The sequence below is a fragment of the Podarcis cretensis genome (genome assembly GCF_951804945.1).
Source record: "Podarcis cretensis genome assembly, chromosome: 4".
Classification (NCBI taxonomy): domain Eukaryota; kingdom Metazoa; phylum Chordata; class Lepidosauria; order Squamata; family Lacertidae; genus Podarcis; species Podarcis cretensis.
The window spans coordinates 39,320,332-39,333,065 of record NC_137173.1 but is presented as its reverse complement, the minus strand read 5'-3'; the positions used below and the strand labels follow the sequence as shown (position 1 = coordinate 39,333,065).

Genomic DNA, 12,734 nt, shown 5'->3' with positions numbered 1-12,734 from the left:
GAGGAAGCAACTCTGTCCAACCGCCCCCACCGCCCCCCTCCCTCCCTCCCTCCCGCCCTCCTCCTCCGGTCTGTCTATCTGTCTGGTAGGCGGCTCCGCCAAGTCTGCTCCGCGCTGTCGCGGGACCTGGAAGGTGAGCGCGGAGCAGCAGGTCGAAGCTGAGCCCCGGACCCCCCCGGGGACAGAACAGGCGGCTGTCAAGAGCTGTAAGAAGGAGGTTGGGCGGCGGGGGGGGGGGAGGGAAATGGTCCCCCCTCCCCACCTGGGTGGGGAGACATAGCATTGGGTTGTATGGAGAAAGGGGTGGCTAAGATGGGGGGTGTTGGGAAATGGCGGGCCAGGGGGCGCAGGAAATTCTGTCGAGGGAGAAAGAACCCCTGAGATTTGGAAGCGGCGAGTAGACTACTAAAGGGGGGGCTACGAAGGAGGTGTGTTGGGGGGCACACGTTGGGGCTCCTCGTTAAGACGAAGGCATTGTGGAGCATAAATGCTGTATCTGATGAAGAAAAATCTGCACAGGGAAATATAATGTGGGAACCTCTAAAGAGCCACTGAGAAAGAGTTTGGCACTGTAGTAGCGTAAAATTCACCGAAGAACAAAAAAACCATGTTCCTGGTGAGGTATCATAATGGAGCGTTTATTGGTGGGTCTAGTTCTGGAAACGTTTGCATGAGGTCCTTGCCCACTGACTGGTTTGATGATTCAGGTGCTAGTGTCCCATGCGTATAGTACTAATGCATGGAGTAAGTCCTGTTGAGCGTAGTTGAATTACTTCAAAGTAAACAGTAACATGCCTAAATTTGAACTGTAAAGCTGTAATCCAATATACACTTCTCTGGGAGTTAAGGTGTAGGGAACTTAGTGGGGCTTCTGCACTATGTATACTATATTTTGCCTCCTGAGAGCTCAGGGTAGTATTTGTTCTTGCACAGTCTCTGTGAGATATGTTAGTCAGGATTATAGTTTTTTTCCCCCAGGGCAGCTTTCAGTTTTATTGATGTCCACTTAGTTTTGGCTTATCTTGGAGACTTCAGTACTATTATGGTTCCAGGCTTTGCCAATTGTTAAGGCATTGTCTGGCCTAGATTCTGTGCATTTTGTTTTAATCTAGTTCTCATGACAATATTGATAATAGGAAAATGTGAATTGTATTTTACCTGAAAAGCTGATTCTTTCACTAACCCTTTCATAGTATTTACCAGCTGGTGTGAAGAGGATCATAATCTTTTAAATTTCAAAATTATGGCTATTATTACAGACGAACACCCAAATGAATCTGGTGACAGCTCACATTTTGACCCAAGATTATGCCATGAAATAATATCTCCAGCCCCTCATGCTTTAGAAATAGAAATCTCACATATGGATTCTCATGAATCCATACTATTTTTACAGCTGGATCTGCAAAACCCACCATTTATTATAGTTCACTCCTATACTGACAGGCTGTACAATTAAAGGAACCCTTTCCCACACATGCACACATGAAAATCTAGCATTTTATGACAAAGCTGTGGCACAAAAATGCAGGTCCAGGGCATGGTTGCACGTCTGAGACAAGATTGCTCTTTGGCTTAAATTCAGACTCTCTTCACACCTGCACTGTCCCATCCATCATCAAGGCATAACTGAGAGTACAGCATAAGAAATAGTTCACCTAATGCTCTACACTACAGCAGCATCATTCTGGAAAATGCAGTTTAAGACATAGATCCAAGTGATTTCTACTAGAATCACAAAAATACTCTGTCTTATCGTAGCTCACAGATTACAATGTTAAAAAAAAAAGCATAAATTCAATATATTGTGGCATTCCCATGGTGCAAAACAAAAAACCAACAACAATAACAAGGAATGGATAAGAGATTCTCAGTTTTTATAGGTACTTATCCTATAGCTGCTGCCCAGTTGCAACTCATATCAGTATCCACCATCAAAAAACAAACACCCTTTTACCCAGCTTTGTGGTATCATTATAGCACAAACACCTTGATCACACATGGTTCAGCCACAGAATGTGTGGACTAAATTCATAGAGCAAACAACAGTTTGCCCTTGCTGTTAAGTAACCACAAGCTCCCTCAAATATCCAGGAGTTGGGACAGGGCTTTCAAATCAGAAAATATGGCTTCCAGGCACACATGAGGAGGAACTGTTCCATAAATGTGCACTTGCTAAATCTGGGAATGGATGCCTCAGATAAGAATAATGAGGACATTCTATGACATTTGCTTTAACCCAGGAACCAGTGACTAGACTGTAGTCCCTCATTAGATAAAGTTCTCCTACTATTTGCAGCTTTTTCTTTTTTCAGTTCACCATTCTTATTGCATCTGGGCTATTATGTCTGCACAAAATCGCACCCACCAGATTAATTCATATAGAGTAATTTCCCAGTTTTGTATTCACACAGATTAAAATTCTCACTCCACTCATAAGCAGACATTGAAAGAGGTGAAATAATTCTTGGTAGCCACTGTAATTATGACAACATGATGTAGATGCATTGTTAATCTGTGTTAAGTGACCTTGAGTGACCACATTTAGGGCATGCACAGGCAACTGATGAAGTGATCTACTGAGTACTTCTTCTGAGCTCTTCTGGCAAATGAGCAAGAGAAATTGAAAAAGCTCATTTGCGGCAGAGGATAGGGCATGATATTAGGATAATTCCTTCTGACTTGAGGCAGGTCACCACTGCTCTTCATAAATTTATTTTAACCAACCGCAAAACCATGCATGTGTTGCCAGCATCAGTTGGGAATTGTCCATCTGTTGTGATTTTAAGTTTAGCCGTAAAGGTAAGCAGCAGTGCTTCTCTTCTTACATGGTGAAGCTGTGGGCATCACTCTCCCTGCCCCCATGTTGTTCAATTCACATATGAAGTTGCTGTTCTATATTGATGGGTGTACACATGTGCTTCATCTGGGGGAGAGAGAATTTGTGTCCATTGGGATTCATGCAACTAGGTATTGGTGTGGAGCAGCCACTTCATAAGGGAGGTATCTGTCCATGGTAGCTAAGGGGCACCATACTGAATGAACTAGGGCTCAGAATTAGAGCAATGTGCCGAAAGTCTGAGTGTATACCAGATAATACCCTACAAGTGGCAAGGCAAGGGCCCGAGATTATTGATATTGGGGAAAGCACTCCTTTAGGTACTTGAGTCCCAACCCACATCTGCCTTGGTATGCTAGTACTAACACCTTGGATTGGTGGTACATGGTGCCATTGAACTGCCCCATTGACCAACCTGGCAGCCAAATTCTGCACTAGCTTCAGCCTCCAGCATCCCATATTACAGCAGTGCATTACAGTAGTCCGGACATGAGGGCCCCAAAGCATAGGCAACTGAGACCAGGCTATCGTGGGCCAGGGATGACTTGAGCTTGCAAACTGGCCTAAGCTGGTCTTAAACACTCTTAGCCACAGACAGATTCCAGTGACAGATCCGAATCCAGGAGTACTGTATTTCCAGACTACAAATCTATAAATTTCTTCAAGGGGAATGCGACCCTGCCCAGAGCCAGGTTTCCAGACACAGGAACTGCTCACCTACAGCACCTCTCAGTTTTGTGACTCCCACCTACCCCATCACTGCTTTCAGATACGTTCAGCACCTTTGAAGTCTTCCCTGATTCAGATGAAATGGAGAGATGGAACTGCATGTCACCAACATAATGTGCTTTCGAACTGCTAGGTTGGCAGGAGGTTCCCTGTTTGTGGAATGCCCTCTCTAGTGAGGTGCATCTGTCTCCATTACTTTTAACTTTTAGAAGGAATTTGAAAACATTCCTCATTACCCAGGCATTTAGTGACTAAAGAGTACTGAATGAAATACTGTTTTTAATTGAAATTTGCTTTTAGATGTTTTCAGTTGTAATAGTTTTTGGAATGTTTTGACAGTGTTGTTTTTGAATTGTGGATGTGTTTGCCACCCAGGGCTCCTTCCGGAGAAAAGCTGGGATAGAAATTCAATAATTAATTAATTAATCAGTAATTTGGCAATAGGATGGTGAGAGACAACTTTATGAAATTGTTTAGGATGTGAGAAGGAGTGAATTAGGTATCTACAAATGTAAGTTTGTTTGGGGCAGGAGCAGATCCTAGAGTATATCTTAAATTTGTAGTTGCCTTGTGAATCTCATGATGTCCTTATATACATAAGATAATCCTAGATTTGAGAACCTGAGATAGGGAAGCCTCCCCCTCCCCATTAGCTGAATGCAAGTGACTGTAAAAAGTGCATTTGGAATTTGTTAAAATAGATCGTCTGCATAAGTTTTGGAAAGATCTATTAGTAAGTGGTTTCTTTCAAAGACAGAGTAAGTAAGTAGTGCTGTTGAGCAGAGGTTGGAACCGACATCCCACTTCAGCTTGAATCCACTTTTATTTTTCTATGAAAAATCATTATCAAAACAACAACTGAATATTCCAATTTGCTACTTCTGTGTAGCAAGTGGAATTTCCCCAGCTACCACTGCCGGACTTGACAATGGCCTCTTCTTATAATAGGGAACTTGATAGAATTCAACCACTAGGTGTCACCCTTTACCATTCAATGAGGGATATAGCTTCTTTGCCTGATAAACTTGTGATTTGTCAGTTCATTTTGCTTGTTAGTTTGTTACCAATGAGCAATATCAGTTTATCCCATCTGCTCAAAATAATATATTGCTTCCTCAGTTCAAGGAAATAAGTGATTTATAAAAAATAAATATAAAAAATTGTGACAATTCCACCCCCCTTTTCTGGCTCATTCAACATTTAATCTTATTAAACATTTTCTGGTTGTGGGGATGGGACGAGGGATAGCAAGAGAACCAAGATTAGGAGACTACTCTAAGGTAGCTTACCTTACTTTTCCATAGATAACGGGAGGACGATTTTTACTTTCAGATCAATCCTTCTTTACTCAGTAAAGTAAGACCTATTGCATCCATTGGAGCTTATTTCCAGGTAAGTGTGTGTAGGATTGCAGCTGAGTAACTAGGATTTCCTTCTGCATATACCTGCATCAAATTGTACTGACTGTGATAACATAAATCCAAAATGCAAGTTGTATAATTGATCATAATTGGGAATTTTGCAATATTCATTTAGTAATTGTTCGTACTGGAGAAATGTGTTTCTGCTTAGCAGCAGTACTGCTTTTCTGAAATCATAGCAAAAATCAGGTTGGGTTTTCAGAGCACTGTAGGAATGTCCCTAAATACTGAAAATGTCTGCCTACTTTATGGTGCTGTGAGTTGAATTCTAATCCACCTGAAATGGGCTGGATGTTATGCTTTGATTCTGCCCACTATCACCATGCTTTAAGGCATTTCTGCATTTCCTTCCCTTAAGACTCAAAACCAAAATAAAAATAAAAATGGGGAGAGATAGTGAATGCAAGAATAAACCACAAAGAAAAGCGCCAAAAATATTCCATTGTTGTCTGAGGTGTTTTGGAAACAAGAAGTTCAATCATCAGGGCAATCTACAAATATATAAAAACATATCTAAGTAATATTTTGAAACTAAATCTATTTAGTTTTATCTGAATAAATCTTTTCCCATTCAGTTTTGCACTGGAACAAGCAGTGAGGCTTTATACTTCACTGTAAATATTACCTTAATATATCTCACAAACATTTACCTGTATAAAATCAAGCATTATTTGTATTATGTACAAACCATTTATCATAAAAATAATAAGATGTTTGCCATGAAGGTGGTTATTGTTGGTATTCCACATTTCAGCTGGGAAGATTCTTAGGATGGTATATTCAAATATACAAATCAATGCAACAACCATAAGGCCAGCAATGTTAAAAAAAAAAAAAAAAGTTTGAACTGCGACCATAAGTGTTAGAGATATCTAAAAGTGTCATGCTGGTGGAAGTAAAATGCTATGCAAGCCATTTCATTCAAATGTTTTAAAGTACTGTGACGTGCCCTTTTCTTTCTCAACTGCAGATGGAAGCAGGAGTTGGATTTAAGCTTCTTCAGTTAGTTTAGGTTCCCAGTTATAATTCTGTGAAAGTTAGCCTCTCCGTAACAAACCTGAGCCGTGTGTGGAACTGGAGCACCTGATAGAGCAGTGATAACACCATGGAAGTACGTTTTTCACTGGGAATTGCAGCTGATGTTCATAACTTTAGCTACAAATAATGGAAGTATGCATCATATTCATGGACAAGATAGCTGCAAATTACTGTACATTGCAGTAATGTTTGTTCCAAAAAATTATAATTTATATGCTTTTAATTGATATGCTACATCTCCCAAGCCTATTTTTAAAAAATCATGAAAACTCTATTTTAAGAAGAACCTTGGGCCAGTCATCAGTGCCAGGGGCCAACATGTGACTTACATATGTCTGTCTCTAACATAAACATAGGGCAGTATCCAGCTAAATAGGCCCTTTAGTGCAAGACGTCTGGCTGTGCAATGTAATTTCTCTGCCCTCTCCTCTTTCTGTTCATCCTATAATTCTGCTCCGGGGGGTTGGAAAACCTGAAACAGATTTAGGAGGAGCACAGAGAGAGGAGACTGGGAAGTTCTGTTGTGTAGCTAAAAGTCAGTGCGCTAGTGGAACTATTTAGACGCATACAGCCCATTTTCTTTAAAACAACTTTCCCATCATAATTTTGCTGTTGTTCACAAATGTCACAGCATGGTATAATCATCTTGTACAGAGTACATTTTTGCCTGCAGTCAACTAGTAGAGAAATCGGCATTTGTATCTCTTGGTGTAGGAACGTTTTGGTGACTGAACATTCTGGTATTCAGCTATACCCAAGTAAACAAATCCCGCTGTTTACTGGAGACTGCACAGAGTGAACATAAATGTAATACTCTATCTTGTTTTTTCTGTTTTAAGATCAGTTTACTGAAGACTGCAATGGAACGATTTGACGTGAAGCCACCTCCCTCCCGGAGCCGTTCTAAAACCGCTTTGTATGTGACTCCTCAGGATCGCGTTACTGAATTTGGCAGCGAACTGTATGAAGACGGGGGGAAACTGTACTGCACATTCTGCAATGTGGTCCTGAATCATGTTCGCAAGTCGGCCATCAATGACCATCTCAAATCCAAAACGCACACCAAACGCAAGGGGGAGTTTGAGGAGCAAACTGTCAGGAAGAAACCGCGAACTCTGACTGCCTCTTTGCAGTGCAACAGCGCAGCCCCAACAGAGAAGCCCGGTGTCGTCCAGGACTTTGTAAAAATGTTTCTGGAAGCTAGCATTCCCCTCGAGAAGGCTGATCACCCAGCTGTGCGAGCTTTCCTCTCTCGCCACGTGAAGAATGGGAACTCCATACCCAAGGCAGACCAGCTAAGAAAAGCCTACTTGCCTGATGGGTATTCACACCAGCTTCTCAAGTCTGAAGACCACTGAGTGGAGGAGGCCACTTGGTTCTAAGTGTGGAGTATTAACAGTTGCATAGCAGTGACGTGGTTTATTTTTATATTCATGCACATGCAATGTTACGTAATGGTTTTTGTATTGTAAAATGACAATCTATTGCAAAACGCAACGGTGTGCAACAAATTGTTGGTGACTCTAGTATTACAAGAGTTTGGATCTAAAATGTTGTTGAGCTCCTTGAGTGGGGGGAAATGGCAGAAAGGTGCCATGTTGCTGAGTTTGTACAGTCCAGTGCTAAATCATTATTGTAGAAAAATTCCTTTGCTCGCTTTTCATCCTCCTGCATTACCTGATAATTGCAAATGATCAAATTAGGCATGGTCAAACTCAATAGTCTAATTTCTGGCTTTAACATGTATTCATATATGCCCAATATGCGTGCCCCATATTTTCAGCATAAATTTATCTCCAGCATAGCTATACTTAGGGATGCCAAAGCAATCCTGCAAGCTTGATTTCCAGTGCTACTGTTTCCGTTTTTCTGGTTTCCGCTATTATCCTGAACCCACATTCTGTCTCATTCTATGTGATTTACATTCTGTTGGATGGAGAAGTTTTAACTGGTGGCTGGATGTGCAAACTCTTGCATAGCTATTGAGGGTTGAAAGGATGTAGATGTGCATCCCATTGAAAGGCAAGGGTAGCATCTACTGTTGGATGCTCATTCTGCTGAGCATCCCTTTTGCTTACACAGTCCTGAAAGCAAGAGTATATGACATACTCCACAGAATTAAAGGAGCAATTTTCCCACATCCCTAATTATACTACAGATCAGAGGAAAGCTGCAGGACTGTAAGAGTAATGTTACGCAGTCAGCTGCCTGTAGATGGCAATGTTTTGCAAATAATGGATATAAATATAAGTTGTCTAATGTGCATTTCCATTGCTCCCTGTTTAATTTCAAAGCTGGCTCAAATAGGTGGTTGGGTTTTTTCCCCCCTAATCTACGTGAATATCTCATGTTTTTGAACTTTGCACAGTTTAGGTTTATGTAATACGAATTCCTAGAGTTACTGATGATACCTTTTGCTTCACTGTCTGTTGTCTTTTTCTTTATGAAATGTTTTCCAAGGAGCAAAGCATTAATAGGAATTTGTAATTCATGACTAAATATTTCTTCATGCATTAGCTAACAGCAATTCCTGATCCTACCACAGTTAAGCACTTTTGGTTCCCATTGATTAGAATGGGAGAGTTTACCATAACTGTCTTTTCTATTGATTGAGTTTTTAAATGCATAACTTTTAAAAGCACCATGCCCCAGACATTTTACTTTTTCTTGGTGGAATTGCAAAGGAAGCAAAGTAGCTTTTTATTTCTGGCCTATTTTTAAAAAATTATTATTAATTAACATCCAAAGCCCAAATCAAATAGAAAAGAATAGGAAACTTCACCATAGACATCTGGTTGGAGTCAGATGATGGATCCATTTCTTTCCCCATACTTTCCCCTCTTTTCTTGGACCAAAACAGATAAGAGAGCAGAATAAGCAGTTTAAGGAACATGCAGATTCACTGGAAGGTTTTGACGCAGTCACACAGGCAATATTGCATTGAAAAGTTGCATAGAGTTTGAGGAAGCGGGTGATCACCAAGGTAGACCCATTGAAATCAATGGAGCCAAGTTATTCTAGTAGGTATATACTCTTTATGTTGGAGATTATCCAAAATCTGCAGTGCCACGTTGAGCTTGGCATTGGTGAATGTAGCCCAGGATCTGGACTGCTTAGCTTACGAAAAACAGTATATTTCATATTTAATCCATTTTTTTGCTCTCATATTTGTATGAAATTGCATAGGTGGCATCTGTTATAGGTTTCCATATATTTGAGGAGGAGCTTCTGTGAGTCCCCCACCCCACCTTCCTTTTCCCTTTTCTGTTTTTTTCCTGCCACTGCAGTTGTTGCCAAAGTACTCTGATTTTTTGTTTAAAGAATCCAATAGAACCCCATGTATTGCTCCTAATGTTACATCTGCAGCATGGAGGAAAATATTGGGGTTTTCTTTCTTGGGCTGAACCTAATCAGCCCTAAGCTTAATTAACTCGTAACTGAACAAAGGATCACAGCCTTAATATTCAGTTCCAGAATGAAAAACTGTTACTGGCACACAGAATGTGTGTTCCAGTATAGACTTCCTGCACAATAGTTCTCAAGTGCAGAGATGCAGTACTCCAGTGCAGCATTAAAAAGAAATGTGTTACTCTATTGGACTGGGTGACACTGGTGCATCAGTTTCATAGGCAGGCCATTGTCAAGTTTTAAGATTAGATCAGCTTTCTTACCTATGAAGAAAGTTCATAATAATGAATTGGGAGTAGAAAAATGCCTGTTTTGGTCCATAGCAGATATTCTGTTGAAAATTTATCTCATTTAATTTCAGATACCTTATATTTTTTAAAAAAATAAACATTAAACAGTAATCTACCTTTGTCAGAGAGGAATGCTGGAGCAAGTGGGTAGTTCCCTACAAAAAAACCACCTGTTTTTATTTTATTTTGCTTATCTACTAATTCTAGTGAATTAGAATGCTGTGCCATCAATATATGTGTACTTTCCTGTCATCTTCATCTACAAGCTTCCTTTGTATGATGTCAGAAAGGGAGTAGGTGCCCATTGTGCATGGCAGTGGGAAATGCATGTGCTGTACTCCTGGGATATTTGTATTGCTTTGGTTCTTCTATTTGTAGGGCAGCCTCATCACTCACAAGGAAATGTCAGCAAAGAGTGGGGGAGGCGGTCGATGTGTGCATTTGCACACTTTCTTTTCACCCTTTCAATCCATGAATTGCCTTGTGCTTCTGAAACTTACATATCTCACCACAAAATACATTAACTACCCCTGTCCTAACTTGGTTCCCTCAAGATGTTGTTGGGTTCCAACTCCCACCAAGCCTTAATGGTTTAAGGTTCAGAGATTATGGGAGTTGTAGTCCACCAACATTTGGTTGACTACCATTCAGTTAAACAGTTCTTGTTTGGCCCATTATGTTTTAAGTGAAAAGGCTGTGCATAAGTGTGCTGTGTAGAAGAATGGAAGCTGCACCATGATGCCATTAACCCAGATGACTGGTACAAATCATGGAAACAAGTAACATTAGATTCCTTTTCTTTAGGATATTAAATCACTGTTTTGACCGTACCAATGAAAAGAATTGTTGAAAGCCAGACTTCTGTAAGCATAAAATGGATAGTTTACCTTTGCACACGTTATTTTCGTGTGATTTGTGCATGTAAAAATTAGAACTGAAATAAGTAACTAGTAGCAACCTAGCCAAAGGAATATAACTTAATATTTTACAGATTGGTCTGAGTAGTTGCCTAAACATGATTTGGCTTTTGAATAGCTATTGAAAGCCACAGTCCTGTACATGCGTACTTCAACATAAGTCATGTTGAATTCATGGGACTTGCTTCCAAGTACAGGATTTGGCTGTTCTCAATTGACATAGAGCAGAAACTTCAAATACATCAATTTTTGTTGATCTAGACTCCATTGAACACAAGACTCCTTTTGTGAGACAGAAATGTTTCTAAGCTTTCTTAATGCTAAAATGAGTATCTGGTTGAGAAAGAGCATACATTTACTGAAGCATCCTTCACAATCAGATGTTAACGTTGTACAAACCAGTCAGATTGGGTTGGGGGTGAAGGACGCCGCTAATAATGGGTTGGATCAAAGCCGAAAGCTCAATCCTATGCATGTCTACTCAGAAGTGAGTCCCATTGGGCTTACTCTCAAGTAACTGTGCATTAGAGAACAACCTAAATTAGTTGCATTTAGTTCCTGTTGAGGTTAATGGAACTTAAGTCATGATTAACACTTAACTCAGTGGAGCAATATATTGAGTAGAAATGCATTGGACTGCCCTGTAAGTTTGAATACAAACCAAGGTGTTACTGTTCTTCAGATAGTTGTCAAGAGATACCTAATTGTCTTTTGAAAACTGGCTCCCACCAAATTTCCAAACCTGCATTTTTATGAAGTTAAAAGTTCAGGTTTTTATATTGATTGTTATAATGGATTGAGAAAACTTTTGAACTAACCTGTCCAGTTTACAAGAGATGGCATAAATAGTTTCTGCCAACTAGGATATGTTCTTATGCTACTCAAAAATCCCTAACTCCCTAAGGTTTTTTTTTTTAAATAAATAAAAAAATAGTCTATTACAACCATGCAAAGATAGATAGTGACGTAATTAAACTGATTTTGTGTCTCCATTATAACTTTTTTTTCTTGAGTGAAATAAGGAACAAAATAACAGTGTGCTAACCATTACCATTTATTTATAGATATATATTGTATGGAATATCTTGCTATCCCTTTTTACTGTTCCATCTTTGAATTTGCTGCTAGGATATTTTTTGTTTGCTTATGCATGTTGAATATTCATTGTCTTTATGTTTTTAAAGTTCTGTGTTAACTTTACAAAATAAAGAGTTTTAAAACAATGGCAGCAAGGTCATATTTGAACAGCAAAAGATACATAGCAGAACTGCCAGATAGAGAGGTAGCACTGACTACTTTTCGTTTCCCCCTTTCTGTTATTTCTTTTGGCAAAATAGAGCAATCCAGGCCACCATGCTACATGGGGTTTGGGTGCAGCTGAGATGTCCCTCTTCCTAGCTCTGCTAGCCTCTACTGACAGGGGGGGGGGCAACGTGCCCACCCAAACAACAGGCAGATGTTACCACTAACAGCCCATTCGCAGAAAGCCTTGACATGTGTTTTGGGGAAGCAGGCCTGGCCTGGCCTGGCCCAGCATCCACTAGATTCTCCTGAGATCTTGCCACCCTCAGGTCATGACATTGGAGAGAATCTAATCTTCTTTGCTGCACCAGCCTGGCTGCTAACAGAGCAAAGGGGTGTTTTTGCTTGCCACTCCACATTCCACCCAGGTTGGTGTGAGCACTGGGAGTGTCGAGTTGGCACTCTGTGATGCCCTGCTTAGAGTTTAGGATTGCGCCTAAAAATGTGTCAGTGTGTTATATTGTAGCATAATAATTATCTAAAATAAAGGCTTTGCTTCCTTATTTAAAAAGAGTCATTTCAGTGAGTGATAAGGAGCCTGTGGGACTTCAAATGTGGGACTCCAGTTTGCACCCTCTTTGATTGTTAGCCGTATTGGCTAGGACTGATGGGAGCTAAGAGACCAACAATGTCTGGAGGGCTCCACATTGGGGAAAGCCTGTTTTATCCAAATACCCAGGAGAAGAAAACACCTGGATAAACAGCGGGGCACGGGTTTCTCATTCCTGGCGGATCCAGAATAATTTATTTCTTGTACAGCGCAATGAACCAATGTAGCTGTTTTGACAAC

At 40.3% G+C, this 12,734-nt stretch overlaps 1 protein-coding gene across 8 annotated transcripts; it reads left to right on the top strand.

Moving 5' to 3' along the window:
- Positions 1-42: 42 nt before the first annotated feature.
- On the top strand, positions 43-11,555 carry CGGBP1 (CGG triplet repeat binding protein 1). Of its 8 annotated transcripts, none has more exons than XM_079974462.1 (4): positions 49-206; positions 4,901-4,960; positions 5,960-6,100; positions 6,867-11,555. In XM_079974462.1, exons 3-4 carry the CDS (start codon positions 6,095-6,097, stop codon positions 7,383-7,385), a joined length of 525 nt encoding a protein of 174 aa, XP_079830588.1. In that variant the 5' UTR covers positions 49-206; positions 4,901-4,960; positions 5,960-6,094; the 3' UTR covers positions 7,386-11,555. The 8 variants fall into 8 exon arrangements, with proteins under 8 accessions (XP_079830595.1, XP_079830592.1, XP_079830593.1 ...); XM_079974463.1 differs by having other exon boundaries at positions 83-133; XM_079974466.1 differs by lacking the exon at positions 5,960-6,100 and having other exon boundaries at positions 48-206.
- The last annotated feature ends 1,179 nt before the right edge of the window (positions 11,556-12,734 follow it).